The sequence below is a fragment of the Canis lupus genome, chromosome 6 (genome assembly GCF_011100685.1).
Source record: "Canis lupus familiaris isolate Mischka breed German Shepherd chromosome 6, alternate assembly UU_Cfam_GSD_1.0, whole genome shotgun sequence".
Taxonomy (NCBI): Eukaryota; Metazoa; Chordata; class Mammalia; order Carnivora; family Canidae; genus Canis; species Canis lupus.
In genome coordinates, this window is record NC_049227.1 from 70,071,567 (window position 1) to 70,096,494 (window position 24,928).

General features: G+C 39.4%; 1 protein-coding gene and 1 pseudogene across 1 annotated transcript in view; one reads left to right on the forward strand and one right to left on the reverse strand.

The window, feature by feature from the left end:
- Positions 1-19,356: 19,356 nt before the first annotated feature.
- LOC102155054 lies at positions 19,357-22,257 on the reverse strand (annotated as a pseudogene).
- A 2,077-nt stretch (positions 22,258-24,334) lies between these two features.
- Positions 24,335-24,928, forward strand: part of PIGK (phosphatidylinositol glycan anchor biosynthesis class K) — a 107,411-nt gene continuing 106,817 nt past the window's right edge. Inside the window, exon 1 of the mRNA XM_038541634.1 lies at positions 24,335-24,493. Coding sequence (XP_038397562.1) covers positions 24,398-24,493 — 96 coding nt within the window. The 5' untranslated portion in view covers positions 24,335-24,397. The remainder of the gene's footprint in view (positions 24,494-24,928) is intronic.

Consider the following 24,928-nt stretch of genomic DNA (forward strand, 5'->3'; position numbering starts at 1 on the left):
TTTGAAGTAGAAATGCCTTTTGCATTTTAGAATTAATACTCTGTGCTCCCAGGAGGCCCTAGATGGTGAACCAGTCCACGGGCCCACTGCAGATTTTCTGTAATGGGCACCTGAAGGGACTCATTAGGCACAGAGAAGGGACCCATTTGGGTTGATTAGCCCCCTAGGACTAAGAATATTAAGCAATTATCAGGGAACAGAGACTACCTGAAAAACTCAGTAAGAGCTCGGTTTGGTAAGGAAATTAACCCTAAGGTAGAAGGAGTTGTGGTTCCTGGAACATTCTGTGGTGCAACACTGATAGATCTCAGCAATTCTGCTAAGTAAAGTGCAGATCCAAAGACTGCATTCATTACCTAGTCTTTGCATGCTAACTCCCCCTTGATTTCTGCGATCTGGCTGGGGTGCCTGGAATGCCAGGACTGCATTCTTAAATTTGTCAAATCCAGCAAAACCTGACACTAAAGCAACTCACTGCTCTCTCTCTCTCTCTCTCTCTCTCTCTTTCTCTCTCTCTCTTTTAATGGAGTTAGGTTTTCTTTATAAAGCTTTTGTTTTTTTGGTATTAAAATAAAACATCACTATACTTCACTCACAATCCTCAGCTAGAATGATGTAATGGGTTTTTAAAAGCATTTTCTTTCCTGATACACAATTTTGGGGTAAAAATTGATCCTTTGTCCAAGTAATTTCAAAAACATTTAATTGACTTGTTTCTGGAAGATTCCTGCATTCTTAGAATAGAAATTAAATGGTATTCAACACACTTAAACTGTACAGATGATATTTATTATCCTTTATAGCTATTGTTAGGAGAGCAGTAATAAAAGTTGAGTGGATGTGTCACTTAATTATATACAACAGAATAAAAAACTTTATTTTTCTCTGACACCCAGATCTTTATATATAATTCTCGTGGCATTATTACATTATTGCTTAGGTAGAATTTTACTTTTAAGTTTTAGCCTTTTTGTGCTTTTTGGGTCTGTATCGAAAGTAGGATATTGTAATTATTTAAGGAGCAAAATAGTTGTTAGGCTTGTATGTCCACAGGTGTCACAGACAAACTAATGTGTGCAAAAGATAACTCACTTTTTTTACCCCATAACTAAATTTAATTTCCACTTCTAGTACTTGGTTCTATCTGATGACAGAAAGCTTTATCCTGTAATTTGAGGTTAACTCTGGCAAGTACAGTAATTTCTCAGTCATTTAGGTTTTTAATTTTATTTATTTATTTGAGAAACTGAGAGAGAGAGAGAGAGAGCATGCAAGAGAGATTGGGGGAAGACCAGAGGGAGAGGGATTAGCAGACTCCATGCTGAGCACAGAGCCCAACCTAGGACTCAGTTATGACCTGAGCTGAAACCAAGAGTTGGACGCTCAACCAACTGAGCCACCCAGCCACTCCCATGTAGGTTTAACATAATCCAGTTTAGAGTGCTGTCTCATCTTCAACTTCCCCAGGATGGCATCTCAACTGAGCATGGACAGAAAGGAAGCGGCTGCTGGAAGGTCATATATAGTATCGTGGCATCGAAGAAGCAGAGAATTCTGCTCTGGATTTCTCTAAGGTGGCTGGTAATTGCTCGTGCTGACACGTACCAGGTCCACATCTGGTTCCCTGTTTGTTCGGTCCACACTGATGTCTGCAGATGGGATCTCTCTTCAGGACTCTAAGACTCTTTGGGCCTCTGGCTGTGTGCTTGGTATACTTTATTCTCTGAAGCAAGGAGAAGGTATGGCCATTGCCCCTGTCTTCTCCAGGGCTGATGAATGACCCAGAGCTGTCACTGGGCCTTTCTGTGCTATTGCCTTCACCCAGTTGTGGCTCAGGGCACTGCTTTGGGATCCTTTGTGTTTCATTTCTAGAGCTTTGATGTGAAGCAGACATAAGTCTCCTCTACCGAACCCCCTCAAAGTTTATGTGGCAAGTTTTTATCTGCCACCTTTCTCCAAGACCAGCTATCAGAAGGGGCAAAAGCTCTGTTGATTCTACTTTCAAAATGCCTCTTGAATACAACAAGGGAAAAGACCTTTTGGGAGGACTCACCAGAGTCTAAGCTTTTTCCTTCCCCTCTTGGAACTCTCCTCCCCGAGGACTGTGAATGGGTGTTATTCTGGCTCTTTTTTATTTTTTGGGAAAAATCTTAGGCCCCAATTCTTCTAGAGCTCAGACTTTTAAAATACAAAACCTACAATTTTAAAGAACCTACTTTGGAATTAAACATATGAGCGTTGACTACTTCTTTTTATAACCCTACTATCCTCTGAAGCAATGGGTGCCCTGATCATCCATCTTTAGCCTTCCTTCCTCCTGCCATGTCTATGCCTTTGCATATCTTGGTTACTTTTATCCTGTTTTGACTCTACACTTTGGCTCTTACAATTGATCTTGCTTCTTAGGTGGGTGAATAGATTTGGGATGTTCTAGTGGGCTCTGATCCTGAATGTCTTGCCGAGTATTTTTTCTTCAGTTTGTGTCCCAATGCTGCAGGCTGTCTTATTGGTGAGGATTCCAACAGACAGAGCCTCATCCCCACCTGACCCCTTTCTAACTGGAAAAGGGTTTCAAATGAACACATCTTGCTGCCTGCAGTTGGCCAAACACCATCCTTAGATTAATGGTAGTCTTATCTTGGCTCTTCCTTCTTTCCTAGTCCTCAGAGCTTCTTCATACCTACAGGAGAAGACTCAAACATACTGAATCTTGCATTTAAACTCCTCCATATTCTATCCCAACCAGCTTTCTAGCTTTATTGTTAATGACTGTCATAATAGGAATCCTTAGTCAGCACCACTAAATTGGCCCAATTACTGTATCTCCAGCATTTTGCGTTTAGACATCTGTAATTTTCTTTGTCTTTTCAGATATCTCATGACCCTCCCCCACCCCATTCCACCTGTAGAAAACATAGTCTTGTTTCCAATTTTGGCTTAAATTCCTTCCTACAGCTTTCCTACCAGCTTCCTGTATCTGTCCCAATGAAAACACAAAAACAGTCACAGGAACTGAAACAGTGAATCACTATAATCCTATAAGCAGAAACATGAAATATAAAGATATCCATACATAATAATTGCATGCAAATAATTTTACCTGTTGTTGCAGCAATTGGATCAGCAAGGCCCTGGATAGGTTTCCATGGAAAATGAGAGATGATTTTTCAGTTGCTCTAGCAAAGGTTATAATGACCTCTGAATCCCCAAATCCAACCCTTCTTCCCAGATCTCTTCCTTCAGGATGTTTTTTGCATTGTTCTCCCCAACCCTCTGCCCATCCTTCCCATTTCCTCCCTATTGATCCTTCTTCTTCCTCACTGACTGCCCCTTCTCACTAGTTTTCCACCTTTCTTTGCATTAAACCATGATCTGAAGATACTCCCTGGGTAATAGTACTATTGATTTCAAGGACCAGCTTATGACTCATACATAAGGAAGTCTATCCTTGACTCTTCTACTAGTAAGCACAGTTGAGATCTTTCTAGCTTGGAAGTTCTGCCAGTAATTCAAGCTCTTAGTATCCCAAACTGAACTTACTGTTAGCCCCCACATCGCCAGATTGCCCCTCCTTCTGTATTTGCCATCTGTGATGGAAACAGCATCATCTTCTCAGTCACTCATTCTGAAAGAATCCTCAACCACTCATCTGCTCTTCTTCCCCCAACACCAATTCACTCCTTTTCTTGAAATTTTTAGGAGCATCTCATTACACTCACACATTACATTTTGTTACCTTGGGCCAAGTTTCACCATGGCCTTCAACATCCTACACAAACTGGTCTCTGCCTTTCTCCAGCATCATCTTGAGCCATTCTTCTCTGTTTGCCAAACACTAATAATTTAGATGGTTAACCTCGGCTGGGGCTGGCTCGTTAGGATTCTTCACATCTTCATTTAAAGGCTATCTTCTGGGAGTCACAGTTAACTTAATTAAAGAGGTTCCCCTTCTATTTACTTTCTATTACCTATTATTCTGTTTCATTCTTTTCTTTGTTCTTGCTATCAACCACATATTGTCTGCTCTTCAACAGGCAAACAAGCTTCATGAGAACAGTGTCTTGTCTTTTTTTTCTTATTGTTTAGGCTTCAGGTGCTTGCCATAGGGTAGGAACTCTATCCATCTTTGTTAAATTAAAATTAGTTATCAAAAGCTCTGTTGATTCTACTTTCAAAATGCCTCTTGAATACAACTTCCCTTTCCGCTCCTTTGCTTTTTCACTAGCTTGATTCTTATTACCTGAAAAGCAGTGAAGGGTAATTGTCAAATATGCAGATTCAAGAGTAAGACTTTCTGGGTTTGAATCTTAATCTCAACATGTACTAGCCATGGAAAATTATTGAACAACTGTATACCTAAGTTTACACATCTGTGAAATGGAGCTAATAATAGCATCTGCCTTATATGGCTGTTATAAGCATTAACGCACATAACTAGGTAGGCAATTAGCATATGTGCGTAATAAGCAGTACGTCTTAGGTATTACTTCTTTTATCATAAACTATTATTGTAGCCTCCTAACTATCTCTAGTATCTTTACTGCTGTCTTTCTTTTTTTTTTATTTATATATATATATTTTTTTTATTTTTTTATTTTTTAAATTTTTATTTTTTTAAATTTATTTTTTATTGGTGTTCAATTTACTAACATACAGAATAACCCCCAGTGCCCATCACCCATTCACTCCCACCCCCCGCCCTCCTCCCCTTCTACCACCCCTAGTTCGTTTCCCAGAGTTAGCAGTCTTTACGTTCTGTCTCCCTTTCTGATATTTCCCACACATTTCTTCTCCCTTCCCTTATATTCCCTTTCACTATTATTTATATTCCCCAAATGAATGAGAACATATAATGTTTGTCCTTCTCCGACTGACTTACTTCACTCAGCATAATACCCTCCAGTTCCATCCACGTTGAAGCAAATGGTGGGTATTTGTCATTTCTAATGGCTGAGTAATATTCCATTGTATACATAAACCACATCTTCTTTATCCACTCATCTTTCGTTGGACACCGAGGCTCCTTCCACAGTTTGGCTATCGTGGCCATTGCTGCTATAAACATCGGGGTGCAGGTGTCCCGGCGTTTCATTGCATTTGTATCTTTGGGGTAAATCCCCAACAGTGCAATTGCTGGGTCGTAGGGCAGGTATATTTTTAACTCTTTGAGGAACCTCCACATAGTTTTCCAGAGTGGCTGCACCAGTTCACATTCTGCTGTCTTTCTAAAACAAATTTGATCATATTACTTTGGGACTTAAAAAATTGTAATGGCTATAAACTGTTCATGCGGCGAAGTTGAGCACTCAGCATTGAGTACAAGGTTCTTCACAATATAATACCATTTCCCACCACTCAGAAACATACTCTTATGTTCCAGCTGCTTGGGCTACTCATCCTTCCTCAAAAGCCTTTCACTTATTCTGTACATTGGCTCATGTCCTTACCTCTGCCTGGAATGCCCCTTGCCCCTTCCAGACAGCCAAGTTCTTATCCTTCCTCCCATCTCTGAACATCCTGTTCCAATGTTGCCAGCCATAGCCATAACCTTGCATGGCTCTTCCTAGTGATTGTAGCAATACCAAAAGTGACGACAGTTAAAGTTAAACTTGAATACTTACCATATGCCAGACACAGTGATAACCACTTCATATTTATTATCTCATTTAATCTTTTTAATGACTCTAGAAGACAGAGATAATGTACTTTCCATATACACATTGAAAACCTCGGGTTAGCAAAGTTACCCAGAATTAGCAATTTCTCTGTATTTCAGTAGGACTTTAAAGATTTTTAAAATTTATGAGAGAGAGAGAGAGAGAATAAAAAAAGCAAGCACAAGCTGGGCAAGTGAGAAGGATAAGCAAGCTCCACACTAAGCATGGAGCCTGATGTTGGGCCTGATCTCATGACCCTGAGATCATGACCTGAGATCTTAATTGACTGAACCACCCAGACTCCCCCAGTAGGACATTAGATACACCTCTGTGATAGCTCCAGAACCCTGTCACACAAGTATTTATTCAAGCAGCTGCTCCCTGTCTCCTTTCCTGCAGAATGAGCCCCTTACAACTAAGAATTGTGTTATTCAATTCTTCATCCTTTAGGTTCACTGTGATGCCTGGCACATAGTAGTTGGTCAGAAAGCACTTTCTTTTGCTAGAATTGAGTCCTTCATTAAGGTGTCCTAAATCAGTTTTCGACAACTTTCTCTAATTATTTCTAAGGTTTCCTTTAAGTCCTCGAACCTGGCTTAAAATGATCTCATTAGCTTTTTCTGAGATAAATAATTATAAACCTCTTAAAGAAGGGATGGAGGGGCACCTAGGTGGTTCAATCAATTAAACATCTGCCTTTGGCTTAGGTCATGATCCCAGGGTCCTGGGATAGAGCCCTACGTCGAGCCCCACATCAAGCTCCACAGTGGGGTCCCAGCTCAGTGGGGAGCCTGCTTTTCCCTCTCCCCTCTCACTCATGCTCTCTCTCTCTCTCTCTCACTATCTCTCTCTCAAATAAATGAATAAAAATTTAAAAATCTCTTTAAAAAAAGAGATAAAGCAAGAGAGAGTCACATGAGGACATTAAAGTTTTACTGATTTGAAAATCAACTTAGATCTCAAATGATGAAAAGCCCCAACTATAAAAAGAGATAAATGTAAACAGAGCATTCATATTCATTTTCTGGTACTGACACAAAAGGAGTAAAAGTGCCTTTTATTTTGATTAAATTTGTTTAGGGACCTCTTTACCTAATGATGTCCTTAAGATAAAGTAATTTTTGTCTTGTATTTTCTTTAAACAGTAAGATGCAGCTATACAAGTTTACTGACATCATAACGCTACGTATCTTTCACTAATGGTTACTTCTCTATTCAAAACAATTTATGTCTTGTTTACAAAGAAGCTTTTGAAGTCACATGTGAAAAGATTAGGATTTTTCAGCAGAACTAACAGATAAAATTAGAAAAGTTGTGATCTATTTATGTGAAAATTTTAGTTAGTTTTTTTTATTTCAGAATAAGCCACTGTATAGAAAGAGATGTCTGGCAATGTGAATTATCACTTTATTTATTTGACTTTCCCCATGGACAGAAGCATTAGAAATTTTAATTTTGCAGAGATTTTCTTGAAGTTATGGAAAGAAACAAGAACATTGAAAATAAATTATTTTATTAATTAAGTGAAACTCGGGAAAGTAGCGGAAGTTTGCAGTGCAGTTACCAATCAGGCTACCAGAATAATTTCTCCCCCGTAGTCCTGCAATTTGGTTTTTTACTGGGGCAGAGAGAGAACATGCTAGAGAACTTGCTGGATCCCAGGAATAAGGCTAGTCCTAGGGGCTGGGAAGAAGGACATGTTAATAACTAACATTACTTGAGTACTCATTACGTATCACATGCTGAGCTGAGGGCTGTAGCACACACGTATATGCAGTGTCTCATTTGGTGGGCATTATTATTACCTCCACCTTATATTTGAGAAAACCAAAGCTCATAAGAATTTTGTAACTCGCCCAAGGAGACACAGCTAGTGATGGATGTCTAGCTGAGACCAAAACCCATGCAGCCCTGACTCCATTGCATTTTTAACCACTGTGCTGTAAATAGACTCAAGAGGCTAAAAGGTAGGCTCCAGAAGTTCTGTGTTCAGCTTTAGGATCCACAAATAGTAATTTGTGGTGATTATGTGTAAGATTGTTAGGTTCGACCTAAGAAACTGAACAAATAGAAAGTCGAGAAATGCATTTCTAATCAAGACTGATCCTCTTGGTCTTGGGGACCTTGCAAGGGCTACACATTAGGTAAGTTCCTTAGACAATAAGCAAAATTAATGTAATTAGAAAGAGTAAGTTGTACATATAGAATCACATGATTTTTGATGACAACTGAAGAAGTCTTACCGCCAAAACCATTAGGAAGATACAGTCTTTACAATATTCTCAAACATCTCCGGGGGAGGTAGTTCACAGCCTCCTGAAAAAACATTACAGTTATGAAATTCTTTCTGACGTATAACCTACATCTATCAAATTGAGACTTAAACCCTAATTTCCTTAAATGTAAATGATGAACAGTTGTTCATCTATATACACTCAAGGAAACTATACAAAATGCTGAGTATAACTCTGCAGGGCCATGATAACGGTAGGGCAAATTCAGAGTCACTACTGGGAAGAATTTTTAGGCTGGCGAGATATTCGATAGGTCTGAAAGAATTTGTTGTTGATGAATCTGTTAAGTGTTGCTGTATCAAAGGTCTAGGTAATGATTATGCACTTATGGATTACCCGTGTCTCTTTTCTCCTTCTCTCCTTGGCTGGCTGCCCCATATAATTACTCTGCTTATTTGTAATTAAAATCTACCATCTTGCTATTTGTTAGCTGCTGTGGTTAAAAATATTTGCTAGTAGTTGAAACAACCCTTAGTCAAAAGAAAAGTATATATCATACATAGAATCATCTTTTCAAAATAGTCACTCTTTTTCTTACAAATAATGGACTAATTTTGCTTTTTTTGACAGATTAATTCACTGAATTTGGCCCTCACCATTTGTCTTTTCTCATTTTGTGACAATGTCTTTTTACTGATGTCTTCTCTTCTTAATGGACTTTATTTCTTCAAAAAGCTTTAGGTTCAGAGCAAAACTGAGTGAGAAGTACAGAGTTCTCATATATTCTGTGCCCCTCATCCCCTTATGTACAACCTTCCTCTCTACTGGCATTCCACACCATAGTGGTACATTTATTAAAATTGATGAACCTGTATTGGCACATCCTTATCACCCAAAGACCATAGTTTACACTAGGGGCCACTCTTGGTGTTGGGCATTGTACAGGTTTTGGCATGTATAATGACATATATCTACCACCAGTATCATGTAGAATAGTTTTATTCTCCTAAAAATCCCATTTTTCCTGTTCATCCCCCTCTCTCCCTAATCCCCAGCAACTACTATATTTTTATAGTCTTCATAGTTTTTTCTTTTTCAGAATGTTGTGTAGTTGGAATCATATATTGATTTTACATAGTCTTTTCAGATTGACTTTTTTTTCACTTAGTAATACACATTTAGGATTCCTCTGTGTCTTTCCACAGTTTGAAAGCGCATTTATTTTCAGCAGTGAATAATAATATTTCATTGTCTGGATGTAACCACAGTTTATTTATCCATTCACCTACTGAAGGACATCTTAGTTGCTTCCAAGTTTTGGCAGTTATGAAAAGCTGCTATAAATATTCATGTACACATTTTTGTGTGAACATAATCTCTCAATCCATTTGGGTAAATACAAAGGAGCTCAACTGCTGTGTTGTATGGTAGGAATATATTTAATTTCGTAAGAAACCACCAAATTGTCTTCCAAAGTAACTGTACCATTTTGCATTCCCACTGGCAATGTATGAGAGTTCCTGTTGCTTCACATCCTTGTAAGCATTTGCTGTTGTCAGTGTTTGGATTTTGACCATCCTAATACATGTGTGATGGTATCTCATATTGGTATTTTTTTAATGATATTTTTGTTTATTTGGGAGAGAGAGGGAGCATGAGCAGAGGGGAGGAGCAGAGGAATAGGGAAAAGCAGACTCACCGCTGAGCAGACAGCCCAATGCTGAGCTCCACCCCAGGACCCTGAGATTACGACTTGAGCCAAAAGCAGAAGCTCAACCCACTAAGCCACCCAGACATCCCTCTCATTATTGTTTTAATTTGCATTTCCTTAATGATACATGATGTTGAACATCTTTTTATATACTATTTATCATCTTTGTATCTTTTATTGGTGAGGTGTCTGCCCAGGTGTTTTGCCTAACATTTTCTTCTGTAAAAAAAAAATTTAAGATTTTATCTATTTGAGAGAGAGAGGGAAAGAGAGAGAGAGAATGAGTGGGGGAGGGAAAGGAAGAAGCAGATTCTGTACTGAAAGCAGAGACCGACATGGGGCTTGATCCCAGGACTCTGAAATCATAACCTGAGCTGAAGGCAGATGCTTAACCAACTAAGTCACCTAAGCATCCCATTAGTTTTGATTATTCAAATGTCTTTGAAGTCTTATTTATTTATATATTTGTTCAAATACATTTATTGATCACATTTTAGTGGGTCCTATGAATAGGGCCAGGTTTTTGGCCTCAGAGAGCAAACTGTCCACCATGAGAGACAATCTAGCAATGGCTACCAGAGGTACATGTAGGGCGTTAAGGTAGCCAAAGATACTTAGGAGTCCTTCTGCAGTACAGAGGGTCAAATAAGTAGCTACAGCAAAAGCAATAATAATACCTAACATTTATTTATTAAGCTCTTATTTTGTACCTGGCACTATAGCCAAGAGTTTTATATACATTACCTTTTTATTTATGAGCAAGAGCATGAGAGTGCACAAACATGCTAGTGGGGGAGGGGAAGGGGCAAAGGGAGAGAGAAATTCCCAAACAGACTCCTCCTGAGCACAGAGTGCGTCACAGGGCCAGATCTCAGGACCCTGAGGTCATGACCTGGGCCAAAATAGAGAGTCTGATGCTCAAACGACAGCCACCCAGGCTCCCCAAATACATTATCAAATTTAAAGTTCACAATAATTCTGTGAGGTATGTCTACTTTAATCTCATTAAATTAAGGACTTCTGGGGGTGCCTGGGGAGCTCAGTGGTTGAGCATCTGCCTTAGGCTCAGGGCGTGATCCCGGGGTCCTGGGATTGAGTCCCGCATCGGGTTCCCCGTGGGGAACCTGCTTCTCCCTCTGCCTGAGTCTCTGCCTCTCTGTGTGTCTCATGAATAATTAATGAAATCTTTTAAAAAATTAAGGATTTCTGTTCAGTGAGGGACCAATAGACAAAGTTGAAAGACCAATAAGAGGAAGGGGAGAACTTATCTGAAATGTCTAAAACCAGTGAAGGATTAAATACCTCTACTTTGTAAGGAACTCCTGCAAATAAACAAGGAAGAGATAGAAAAATCCACCTTTAAAATGGGCAAAGAAAATGAGGAGGCAGTTTACAAAAGATGAAATTCAAGAGGCTAAAAAATGTCTGAAGACACATTCAAAAGTACTAGTAGTCAGAGAAATGCATATTAATAGATTAAGCTATCACTTTCCTCCTATAAGAATCGGGGGAAAAGTCAAGTGTGTTTGGAGGGATAGGAAGCCTCATGCACTACTGGTGGTAGTTTAGATGGAACATCTATTTGGGGGAGAAACCTGGCCCCACCTCACCAACTTAAATATGCAGATACTTTGCCCAAGTGATTTTGCTTCTTCTTTGCTCACAGAATCTTAGCTCTTTTTCTGGAAGCAATGTTACTAGCCATTAGGCACGAGTAATGATTGATCTTTGCCAGTCCTATCAATCCTGTACTTTTTTGCTGGGTCTGGAAATGGACATGTATTCAAGTCCTGTAAAGCATTCTTAAGGGAAAGCCTCCTGGAACAGCTACTAAGATGCTTTCCTTGGGATGCCTGGGTGGCTCTGTAGTTGAGCATCTGCCTTGGGCTTAGAACGTGATCCCGGGGTCCTGGGATCAAGTCTTGCATCAGGTTCCCGGTAGAGAGCCTGCTTGTCCCTCTGCCTGTGTCTCTGCCTTTCTCTGTGTGTCTCTCTGAATAAATAAATAACATTTTTTTTAAAAAAGTAACGGAAATAATGAATGTAGATAGCATAATACTAAAAAAAATATTGGCTATGAAAATAGGTACGTCAGATCCTGTTTAGGACTGCCATGACAAGTTACCACAAACTAGGTGGCTTAAAGCAACAGAATTTACTCTCACAGTCCTGGAGGCTGAAAATTTGAAATCACTGTTGGTAGGGCTATGCTCTCTCTTCCTGAAGTCTCTTGGGAAGAGTCTACCCTTGCCTCTTCCAGCTTCTGGTGGTGCCTAGCAGTCCTTGGTGTCCCGCAGGTTGTAGTCACATTAACCCACCATCTTCTGTGACTCTGATCTCTGTGTAAGTCTCACTTCTTCTTATAAGGACACAGTTATTGGATTTCTTTTTTTAAAGATTTTATTTATTTAGTCATGCAAGACACACAGACAGAGACAGAGACATAGGCAGAGGGAGAAGCAGGCTCCCTATAGAGAGCAAGATGCAGGACTCGATCCCAGGACCCCAGGATCATGACCTCAGCTGAAGGCAGACAGGCAACAGCTGAGTTACCCAGGTGTCCCTAGTTATTGGATTCTGAGGCCCACTCTAATGCAGCATGATTTGTCATTTTCTTTCTTTCTTTTTTTTTTTTTTTTAGATATTATTTATTTATCCCTGCAGGAGCCCAATGTGTGACTCGATCCCAGGACTCCAGGATCATGCCGTGGGCCGAAGGCTAACGTTCAACCATTGAGCCCCCAGGCATCCCTGTCATTTTGATTCTTATCTTGATTAGATCTGCAAAGATCCTCTTTCCAAATAAGGTCACATTTTTTTTTAAAGATTTTATTTACTTATTGAGAGAGAGAGTGAACGAGAGAGAAAGAGAGCATGAACAGGGGCAGGGGCAGGGGCAGAGAAAGAAGTGGACTCCCTGCTGAGCAGGGAGCCCAATGCAGGGCTTGATCCCAGGACCCTGGGATCAGCCAAGGGAGAAGCTCAACCCACTGAGGCACCCAGGAGCCCCGTAATGTCACATTCTGAGGTTCCAAGCATTCATAAATTTTGGGGGGACACTATTCAACCCATTACAGATCCTAGATGTTTTATTTATTTCATCAATAGCAGGAATATCTGAACTCAATTTTATATAACATTCTCATTAATAGCTTTATTTATAGTCTCTTATTTGCATTTTAGCTGATATAAATCGGTTGCAAATAACATCATTTCTCATTATCTCATTTTTTTTAAAGATTGTATTTATTTACGATAGACATAGAGAAAGAGAGGCAGAGACACAGGAGGAGGGAGAAGCAGGCTCCATGCCAGGAGCCCGACACGGGACTCAATCCCAGGACTCCAGGATCATGCCCTGGGCCATAGGCAGGCGCTAAACCACTGAGACACACAGGGATCCCCTCATTATCTCATTATTCTAAGTCAGTTCTAAGCTATGATACATTATTTGTTGAAAATAGGTCCCTTTATGCTGATTCTCATTAAAGGACGTTACCACTCAAAATGTTACAGACACCTCAGTGTACTGAGAAACAAATAAGCAGACAAAAATGATCACTTAAATAAAATTGGCAGTATTTTACTTATTTAGCGATTATGATGACATGGTATTTATTAATAGATTTGCCCTATTTTTCTTCCTTTTGGTTTTTCTAGAAATGTTAATCCTTAACAACCATCATTACAGCATATTTATTATAGATGTTATTCTCTCCTCTCGCCTTCCAAAGCTATCTCAAATTATAGTTTGGAAAATACTTGTGGAAATTGTAACAGAAGACTCTTATTTTGAGCAACTTGAAATTCCAATTTTTAATATCAAGTTATTTCATTTATGAAATTCCTTTGAGAAAAATTCCTTTAGTGATATATTGTGTGTTGATTTCAAAATAACTTCTGCCCTTTGTTCTTTCACTTGTGTTCCTTAATTTTGATCTGCTCAAAATAGAACTTTAACTAGCAAAGAAACTGGATCTTCTTTCCGTCAAGGTCAATGTTAAGTGCATTTCACAAACTCTCCTTGGTAGATCGACTATCAAAATTAATAAATTTAAGTTTTCTAATACAAGCTTTAGACAAGGAGGCTATTTAATCATTGTTTTATTTAAATTTTTTGTCTAGTAGGCTTTAATTTATTAACTTAAATATTTTATTTGAACGAAGTATTTGAGAGAAAGAAAGAGAGAGAATGTCTGATCATTAAACTAAATTTGGCTAAATCAATCAGTGAGCAGAGCATTTCCAGAACTGAGCAGCTGTTGTTACCAGATATAAAGAGAAGGAGAGATGTTAGTTATTCCTTTAAAAAACACTAAAAGTATTTATTTTTTATGAAAATAAAAGTGATATTTGCTCTTTGTAGAAAATTAAGAAAAGCGGCACCTGAGTGGCTCAGTGGTTGAGCATCTGCCTTTGGCTCAGGACATGGTCCTGGAGTCCCGGAATTGAGTCCCACATGGTGCTCCCCTTGAGGAGCCTGCATCTCTCTCTGCCTATGTCTCTGCCTCTCTCTCTGTCTCTAATGAATAAATAAATAAAATCTTAAAAAAAAGAAAATTAAGAAAAATTGTATTTTCCATTTCTTCCTGGAAAATTTCCACTTATCCTTGAGCTCTCAGCTGAAATTCCTCAGGAAAGCATCCTCTGACTAGGTTAGGCTGCCCTCCTACATGATGTCACCTGTACTTCTCCTTTATTGAACTTACCACAGTATAATTATTTAATAATTTGTGTAATTGTCTGTTTAATATCTGCCCTCCCTGCTATGTCTAAATTCCATGCGGGTGGAAATTGTGTCTATCTTGTTCCCATCTACATCCTCAGTTCTTAGCATATTCTCTAGCACAGAGTAGATGCTCAATGAATAACTGTTGAGTAAATGAATAGATAAATAGAAATAGAACATCCACAGTCTCAATACCCAGAACTAGAAACTGATAACATTATAGTAAGCTACCTTCTTATTTTTGTCTTTTCTTAAAGATGGTTAAGAAATTATTCCATATACAATTTTCTATATTCTTTTCACCTAATAGTATCCAGTTTTTCTTTTAATGATTATTTTTATTTAAGATGCTGTGTAAAGCCATGATAAAATAGAGAAATTCAACTAATACTGAGGAATAGAGAGTAAAAGCCCTCAAAGACCCCAATCTTCCTTCCTTCTCAGGTCTCCAGGGGATAATCACAGTTGATAGTTTAAGCACTAGTAGCAGTCCTCTTACTGCTATAACAAAATACCACAAATTCAATGACTTAAAACTAACAAATTTATTACCTTATAGTTTTGGAAGTCAGAAGTCCAAAATGGGTCAATAAAGCTGAGTTTCTTTTTCTTTCAATATCCATTTTATTGCCTTCTCCACTTCCTAGAAGCTGCTCTCATCCTTGGCTGGTGGCTTTTCATCACTCTGACCACTGCTTCCATCACCACATCTTTTCCTCTCTGACATTCTTGCCCTCCTCTTATAAGTACCCCTGTGATTACACTGGGCCCACCCAGAAAACTCAATATAATCTCCCTTACTCAAGAATGTAGTCACATTTGGAAAGCCCCCTTTGTCCTGTTAGGTAACATATTCACAGGTTCTAAAGATTAAGACGTGGACATCTTTAAGGAGCCTTTATTCCTCTTATCATAGTATGTTTCTAGCAAGTTTCTGTAAACACACAACTCCTTCCTGCTCCTCCTCATCACCCCTATGTCTTCCTTAGAGAGGCCTTCCAGGATGTCCCACACATTATTAAAGAGTATATTTCAAATATTTATTAAATCTTTCTGGGACTTCAGAGAATTTCACAAGATGCCTATTGAATAAAAGCAATAGACAATTGAATAAAAACCAATTGAACAAAAGCGATTGCACTTATAGGAAATTTTCAGCTCTTGTAAAGTTGAACTCTATCAGTTAGTGTGGTACCCACAGAACCAGTGACTTCTTGATTGACAAGAGATAATTGCACTACTGATGAGATACCAAGTTTTACATCACTAAAGCATTCAACATGACTTTCTGTCCAGGTCATTATGGCATTTTAATGACAACACAGAATTTCCAAAAATGAGACTCTGAAGGGCAATTGCTCTTACATTGAAGCAATGTTATTATGAGTTAGTTCTGAAGCTAATGAGAAGGTCATGAGATGGAAATTGATTACAACAGGACGACACGCTATTATTAAATGCCTTACTGGAAGGAGAGAGGGAAAGTATTTGAAGCCAAACTGAAATGGAATTGAGGGTGGTCCAATGTCAAAATCAGTACCAGGAAATGATACAAATACACTGGAAATAAAGCCCTTTTGCTTTATTTTAATTGATTTTTTCTATTTATCTTTTATTATATATCTCATTTCCTTTCTGAAGTTTATATTGCCCAAAGAGACATTTTGACTGTCAAATATGAAATGTACACATCAAATCCTTGTGGTGCTGATTGTTGTAGCAAACAGTTTTGCCTGAAGCAATTAAACTATATATAGTAAAAACCACATTGCAAAATCTCTTTCTGGGGCTGTGTTCTGATCTTGATTACATGTATCCTTTCCACCCATTTTATTTTGTGACATTTATTTAGTTGCCACAAAAGTATTTAAGTTTATGGAAGTTCATCTTCCAAATTGTTTTGGGTAAATATTTAAACCAGATCTCGCTTGTCTAGTCATCCTAAACCCAGTTCACTTCCTGTGATCCTTATGTTAAACAACAACAACAACATGGCACTCTTAAACATTTCGGTGTACAATTTTGATATCCAAAAGTCATCCTTAAAATTGTCCTGTCTCCTGCTTTCCAAATATCATTCATCAACATGTTCTGTTGGTTGTGATCTGAAAATTCTAATTGGTCCTCTCCATTTCCATCATTTCCATCCTTCTTACCCTGGTCCAAACTCCCTTTGCCTGGACTGTAGCCAAGGCCTCCCAAATGTTCTACTTGCAGCCATTCTTACTGAAGCCAGCATGATTTTTGCTATTCCAAAGCTTTCCTTCACGTAACCCCCAAGGCTTTGAAGGGACATGACACCTGCTTAGCAATGCAGTTTCATCTTGAAGCATGCTCTCTTTCATTTGAATTGCATGCGTGAGGTCATTTAAAAACTTCCTCTAATAACCCAAGCTTCCTTTGGTAGGTTCTTTTTTTTTTTTTAAGATTCTATTTATTTATTCATGAGAGACACAGAGACATAGGCAGAGGCAGAAGCAGAGGGAGAAGCAGGCTCCATACAGGAAGCCCGATGTGGGACTCGATCCCGAGACTCCAGGATCATGCCCTGGGCCAAAGGCCAGGGCTAAACCACTGAGCCACCCAGGGATTCTTTCAGTAGGCTCTTTGTAAGAGCTGGCTCCCATCTTTATTTTATTTATTTATTTATTTATTTATTTATTTATTTATTTATTTATTGGCTCCCATCTTTAAAGCTCTTCTCGACATCTTTACCTCATTAACTCATTAATTTCAGCTTGATCCATTTCCTCAGGGAAGCCTACGCTGGTTTTTCTTACAAGGCTGGGTTCCTTACTAGGAACTCCCTTGTTAGACTTTTACATTTATTTAAGTGCTTCCACTATTGATATCTGTTTCCCCTAGACTGTAAGCTCCAATGAGGGCAGCAACTTGCTAAGTTTTGGCTCTTTCTCCTCTTGCCTATGACTAGCACTGTGCCCGGTACAGAACTGGTGCTTAATAAATATTCGCTCAGTGAATGAATAACACAATGGCGTTCTTGATGCAGATAGGAGGAGAGAGAAAAAGGTAACAAAAAAGTAGATATAGTAGGGGCATTAGTTAATAAAAGAGCAAGAATAAACACTGATATAACTCTAGACTCAATTGAATCAATTTGAGTAATAGCATGGATAGACTTTGTGGTAAACTCCCTGTGAGAGTCCTGCATAAAACATTTTATTAGAGATGCCATGAATGTGTGTGATTTTGATGTGATAATCAAATGCTTGTTTTCTCTTTTGGTTGCTAAGTACTTATTCACTAAATGAGTAATGTAATTGAATTCTAGTCTAAATGCAAACTCTGGTTAACATTTATTTTTTTAATTGAGATATAATTGACATAATGTTGCTATAGTTTTAGGTGTACAGTTTTTTCCTTGTGATGAAAATTTTTTTTACATGTTTTTAAATTTAAATTAAATTAATTAATGTTTAATGTACTAGTGGTTTCAGAGGTAGAGGTCAGTGATTCATCAGTCTTATATAACACCCAGTGCTCATGACATCACGTGCCCTCCTTAATGTCCATCATCCAGTTACCCTATCCCCCATGCACCCCCCTCCAGTGACCCTCAGTTTGTTTCCTAGGATTAACAGTCTCTATGGTTTGTCTCCCTCTATGATTTTACCCTGTTTTATTTTTTCCTCTTTTCCCCTATAATTTTTTGTTTTGTTTCTTAAATTCCACCTATGAGTGAGATAATATGATAAATGTCTTTCTCTGACTGACTTATTTCACTTAACATAATACGTGCTAGTTCCATGCACATCATTGCAAATGGTAAGATTTCTTTTTTGATGGCTGAGTAGTATTCCATTGTGTGTGTGTGTGTGTGTGTGTGTGTGTGTGTGTGTATCTCATATTTGTTGAAGAGACGACTGTCTTTTTTCCATTGGATATTCCTTCCTGCTTTGTTGAAGATTAGTTGACCATTGAGTTGAGGGCTCATTTCTGGGTTTTCTGTTCTGTTCCATTGACCTACACGTCTATTTCTGTGCCAGCACCAGATTGTTTTGATGATTACAACTTTGTAATAGAGCTTGAAGTCTAGGATTGGGATGCCACCAGTTTTGGTTTTCTTTTTCAACATTCCTTTGGCTATTCGGGGGCTTTTCTGGTTTCATACAAATTTTAGGATTTGTTCCAGCTCTGTGAAAAATGTCGATGGTATTTTGATAAGGATTGCATTGAATTTTAGTTTGCTCTAGGTAGCATAGACATTTTAACAATATTTGTTCTTCCAACCCATGAGCACAGAATGTTTTTCCATTTCTGTGTGTCTTTCTCAATTTCTTTCATGAGTGTTCTATAGTTTTCTGAGTATAGATCCTTTGCCTCTTTGGTTAGGTTTATTCCTAGGTATCTTATGGTTTTGGATGCAATTATAAATGTGATTGACTCCTTAATTTCTCTTTCTTCTCTCTCATTGCTAGTGCATAAAAATGTAACGAGATTTCTGTGCATTGATTTTATATCCTGCTATGTTGCTGAATTCCTGTATGAGTTCTAGCAATCTTGGGGTGGAGTCTTTTGGGTTTCCATGTAGAGTATCATGTCATCTGTGAAGAGTAAGAGTTTGACTTATTCTTTGCTGATTCAGATGCCTTTTACTTCCTTTTTGTTGTCTGATTGCTGAGGCTAGGACTTCTGGTACTATGTTGAACAACAGTAGTGAGAGTTGACACCCCTGCAGTGTTCCTGACCTTAGGGGAAAAGCTCTGAGTTTTCCCCCATTGAGAATGATATTCGCTGTGGACTTTTCATATAAAACTTTTAAGATCTACTCTCTTAGCAGCTTTCAAATACACAATACAGTATTGTAGCCAAGAAACAAGGACTTTTTGTGTTTGCTTGAATTATCAGTCACTGCATATAACTCTCTTCCACACCTCCTCTCAGAAAATGTTGTCTAACAAATCCTGTGCAAAGAAACACAGGAAAGGGAAAATGGGAAAATGGAACTCATCTAGCATTCTGATGAAGGTGGATTATCCAATTTCTCTTCTATAAACTGCTCCATCAACATGGTCTACTCTGGATTATTTTAATACCATGACCATCTTCCCTGATTTTCATGCACAGAGTACACTCATTGGGATAAGTGGACATGTTGTTTCCAAACACAGGGCTAAAGTCTGTCTATAGGGCATCCTGGTAATTTATACTGATCGCAGTTTGGTGTTTTGTATTCTTAAGGCAGGCCAAATGGAAGAGTTCCGAGTCCAAAGAGGCTGCCCAGTACCTGGCCAGGATGCCAAGAGCACCATGCTCCCCCTGTGGCTGGCTGTCAGGTTGCTGTCTACTTCAGTGCCAGTGGGACATGCAGTGTGACCCAAGGTTGGACAGGTGACAGGCTGGGGTGGGAATAGGGCTTGGTATTGTTTTTTTTTTTTAATTTTTTTAATTTTTATTTATTTATGATAGTCACAGAGAGAGAGAGAGACAGAGACAGAGACAGGCAGAGAGAGAAGCAGGCTCCATGCACCGGGAGCCCGATGTGGGATTCGATCCCGGGTCTCCAGGATCGTGCCCTGGGCCAAAGGCAGGCGCCAAACCGCTGCGCCACCCAGGGATCCCCAGGGCTTGGTATTGTTAACTATAGTCACCATGCTAAACATCATATTCCCAGGATCTACTTATCTTATACAGTAAATAGAAGTTTGTACCTTTTGAGTGCCTTTGCTCCTTTTTTGTCTACCTTGCCCCTCACCTCTGGCAACCACCAACCTGTTCTCTGTATCCATGAATTAACAGTTCTAACCAAATTTTAAACAATGCAATTTCACATACTAACAGATAAAAAAAATTATTTCCTGTGTTGAGTGGTGTTTAAAACTGCTCGTGTGTCCTACACTTGGGTATGAAGCTGGCTCTTTTCCACACTTGAAAATCAGTGGTTCAATGAAAAGACAAAGAGAAATAGAAATCTACTTCTTTAACATGACAATGAGTATTTATTCTAAGAGCTAATGATAGACTTAATGGAAAAATGCTAAAGCCATCCTTTTAAAAACAAAATGAAACAAGAAAATCTTCTTGCTATCAACATTAATTCTTCTTGCTATCCAGACATAATATAAGCTAGAAAAAGAAATACAAGAAATAATATTGGAAAGGAAGAGACAAAAAGGTAAATTGAGGATAACATTACTTAAAAACTAGAAAAACCAAAACAATTTGTCAAACAAAAATCTTAAGTAATTATTAATTAATTCTTATCAAAATAGTGAAAAAGTACTTGGACAGAAAATACTATTTGAATATCAGCAATAACCGATCAGAATACATAGTATTATGGATATTACCTATTTATAATGATATATATGTATATATTTCCTATACAGTGAAAAAAGATCCATTAAGAATAACAACAAATGTTAACAATGCTTAGGAAGTTGCTTAATTTAAGTACCTCTGGCTTAAAGTTCTACCGAAAAATTAAAAAGAGGAACCGCAAATAGAGAGTTCCATATTCTAGGGTGAAGGACTAAATATGATAAAGATGCAGCTTTTCTCAAATTTATCAATAGATTCTGTAATAATCTCATTAAAAGTCAAAATAGTATTATTTTCTTATAACTTGGAAAATTATTATAAAATTCACTTGGAAAATGACCAGGCAAAAATCATAAAAATCAAAGAATTTTTGTGAAAAATTAAGTATACTGGGCAGCCCCAGTGGCTCAGGGGTTTAGCGCCACCTTCAGCCCGGGGTGTGATCCTGGAGACCCAGGATCGAGTCCTGCGTCCGGCTCCCTGCATGGAGCCTGCTTCTCCCTCTGCCTGTGTCTCTGCCTCTCACTCTCTGTGTGTTTCTCATGAATAAATAAATAAAATCTTAAAAAAAAAGAAAAATTAAGTTTACTAAAACGGTTAGCCCTAATGGCCAAATAACAAAGCATATTAAAGCAACAGTGATTAAAATAACACAGTACTGGCCCCAAAGAAAGACATATATTTTAACTGAAGTGGACAGAAAGCCCAGAAATACTGTATTTATGACAAGTGTTTAATAACAGAATTATTATGAGTCACTAGGTAAGGTAAGCATTGCCTGTCAGATGATGGAATACCAATTTTGATAAAAGTAGTAGATTGCTAAAGCAACGGCTCCCTAGAATCATGTCTCCATTTCTGCACCCTTGTGTCTCTTGCTATGGACACACTATAAAGTTTTGGGTGCTTTGTTATGCAGCAATAGATATCTCTTATAACATCTCATGGCATATACCAAAATATAGTCTAGATAGTTGAATAGTTAAATAAAAAATCAAAAGAAAATAAAACTTGATCTGAGACTTGCATGAACTTGTGACATTTCAGGTGTAAGACATTCTGGTAGTGTGCTCTCTTTACAAGGGAAAGCCTAAAAATTGAGCACCTAACATTAAATACCTCACGAGATACAGTAGCAAAGGAAACAAAATGGAAAGAGAGACAAGAAACTGGGAAAAGCAGTAGCATAAAATATGAAGGCTTAATGTCACTTCTTCATAAATGTATTCAAATTCATGTGTATAACAAAGCTATGAGCAGAATAGTTACATCAGAGTACATAAGACAGTTTATACACACAGGGAAAGACGTCAGATCTTGAGAGCAATCAAGGAAGTAGAAGTAGAACAACCCTGAGGTAACATTTTTGTAGCAAGAAATTTAGAGGGAAAAAAAGGTATAATTTGGTGTTAGGTTGTATTTTGATAGCACCACGAGTGTACATTTTGGAAAGCAATATATTGAAAGGCACTAACATTTTTCTACCTTTTGACTTAAGATTCCTGTTCTAGGAAATTATCCAAAGAGTATAATTCGACAAGTGTAAAAGGCCAAATGCACAAAGGTACGCTTTACAATATGGTTTTTATAGTAAAACTCGGAAACTTTGTATTGTCCAGTAAAGGGGCGATTACCTAGAGGCATTATGATTATATTATATTATTATTATTGTTTGAGGAATTATGATGATGATGACGATGATGATGGATATCCAAGTTACCATTCAAATACAAAATCATGAAGATCACAAAGTAGCATAAACATGTTTATGTCATGCTAGATACAGATAATTTAAAATTGAATGCTTATAATGAACATAATGGAACGAATCCACATGATCTTATCAAATTCTCAGACTCTCTTCGAAGTAAATTTTAGCTCCACAATTACAGAAGATACAAAAATTTAAACAATTTCTCTATGTTCAAGCTTTTAATGATAAGACCCCATGCCTGTTAACTGCAGCATCCACCCATGTTTCCAAGTAACTCAATCCATCATCTTTGTGTGGCCAAAGGCTTGATCTTCCCACTATATCCCACTTTATCACTTCACATAATTCAAGGAATTGGCCACACTATGCAAACTAGGAAATAGCTTCTTAAGATTTATGGGGGGGAGGGTCACAGGTTTTTCTCCCCCACTTTTCAAATAGCCATTTAAGCGTTCTATTTTACAATACAAACACTGAAAATGCGGTTAAAGATCAAGGATCAAAGAAAAAAATTAAAAAAAACAATAAAAATAAGTAAAACTCAGTTACATGGGACCTACTCTGTACTGGGCACCGTACCAAGTGCTTCATTAATCATTTAATGCTCACAATCATCCTAGGGGTAGGAAACAAAGGTAGAGGAAAAATCAATAAATTTCCTTACTGCCTACAGCCCATTGACAGGTCCTTGAGATAGGCAGGGAGACCTTTCTCTAGGGACTCAACTGCCTCCGTGTTGATACTTTGCCAAGGGCAAAAAGAAATCTTAGCTCAACCCCCAGGACCCTGTAAGTCTACTTCAACATATAAAAGTTCTTTTGAAGACTTCTTTTATCTCTGCTCCTCCAAGGTATATGTTGGAAATCATCCCCCAAACATATGACCCACCAATATTCATTCGAAGGGTGTCATGACTCAGGTTTTATTAGACAGTAATAAATGAGATTTCCCCTAGAATAGCTAGCCCCCTCAAGGTCCTGGAAACCTTGCTTGCAAATTTCCTTAGAAACTTAATGCTGGGGCAGCCCGGGTGGCTCAGTGGTTTAGCACCTGCCTTGGGCCCAGGGTGTGACCCTGGAGACCCGGGATGGAGTCCTGCATCCGGCTTCCTGCATGGGACCTGCTTCTCCCTCTGCCTGTCTCTCTGCCTCTCTCTCTCTCTATGTCTCTCATGAAAAAATAAAATCTTTTCAAAAAAATCAAATTAAAAGAAAGATAAATGCCTGAGGGATTCAGAGGAGGAGTTAATACCCGTAAAGGGGTTTCTCCAATATCAGTAGGACTAACCACAGTGGGTACTTAGTATGCATATGAATCGTGAGTGAAGGAGGTATTATCTAAAATGCAAATGTCCAGGGATCCCTGGGTGGCTCAGCGGTCAAGCACCTGCCTTCAGCCCAGGGCGTGACCTTGGAGACCCTGGATCCAGTCCCCATAGTGCTCCCTGCATGGAGCCTGCTTCTCCCTCTGCCTGTGCCTCTGCCTCTCTCTCTCTCTCTGTGTCTCTCATTAATAAATAAATAAAATCTTTTAAAAGCCTAGGGGAGGTGGGTGGGGGGTGGGGGTGACCGGGTGACAGGCACTGAGGTGGGCACTTGATGGGATGAGCACTGGGTGTTATTCTATATGTTGACAAATTGGACAGCAATAAAAAATAAATTTATTTTTAAAAAAAAATTTAAAAATTAGGCTCTCGGAGCTTGCAAAAAAAAAAAAAAAAAAAAAGAAACTTAATGCTATCTCTAACCATCTCCCAACTTGAAGGTACATAATGGGTCACTCCTCATGACTCTAGCGCAGCTCTTTCTGCCCATGAGTCCTGTCCCTGTGCTTTAATAAAACCACCTTTTTGCATTAAAAAAAAAAAAAAAAGAAAAAAAAGTCCCATCCACCCTGGCCCCGCGACCCGGGGAATCTTGAACTCAGAGCAAGCACCTGTTCACTGAAGGCCGGCTTCAAGGAGGTGCGGGTGGCGTCGCAAAAAAAAAAAAAAAGCGACGCAAAACCGCGCCGCGCTGCTTTCCGGCACTGGCTCCGCCCCCTCCGGGAGCGGGAAGCGGCGCCGGGATCATGGTGGCCGCCTGCCTTCCCCGCGAGCGCCTGAGGCCCCTGGCCGGGTGGTTGTTGCTTTTGTCCGTCGGCAGCGTGGCCGCTGGTCGGATCGAGGTAGGCGGAGGCCCCGCAGAGCCGATGCGCGAGCCCCGGCCGCCGCGGGAGCATCCTCGGGGCGCCGGGGACGGCGTCAGGCGGGGCGGGGCGGGGCCGCGGGGCTGTGCCTTCGCCCTTGACCCGCGACGAGGGGGCGGGGCGCGGGGTGAGGGGGCGGGGCGTGGGGTTAGGGGGCGGGGCGTGGAGTGAGGGGCGGGGCGCGGGGGCGGGGCGGGGGCGGGGCGAAGCGCCTGCTCCTGGTTCTGCGTCGCGGGAGGTCGGGGTCCCTGCGCGCCTTTTCCTCCCCCAGGACTCGGGGTCGGGCCTGCGCCTCCCGGGACCAGGCGGGATCATCTTCCAGTTCGAGAACCGTCTTCCGCCGGAGCCCACGTCCTCCGGGGTTGCTACTGAGTCACACACCTGTTTTGAAATTATTATTATTATTTTTTGCAA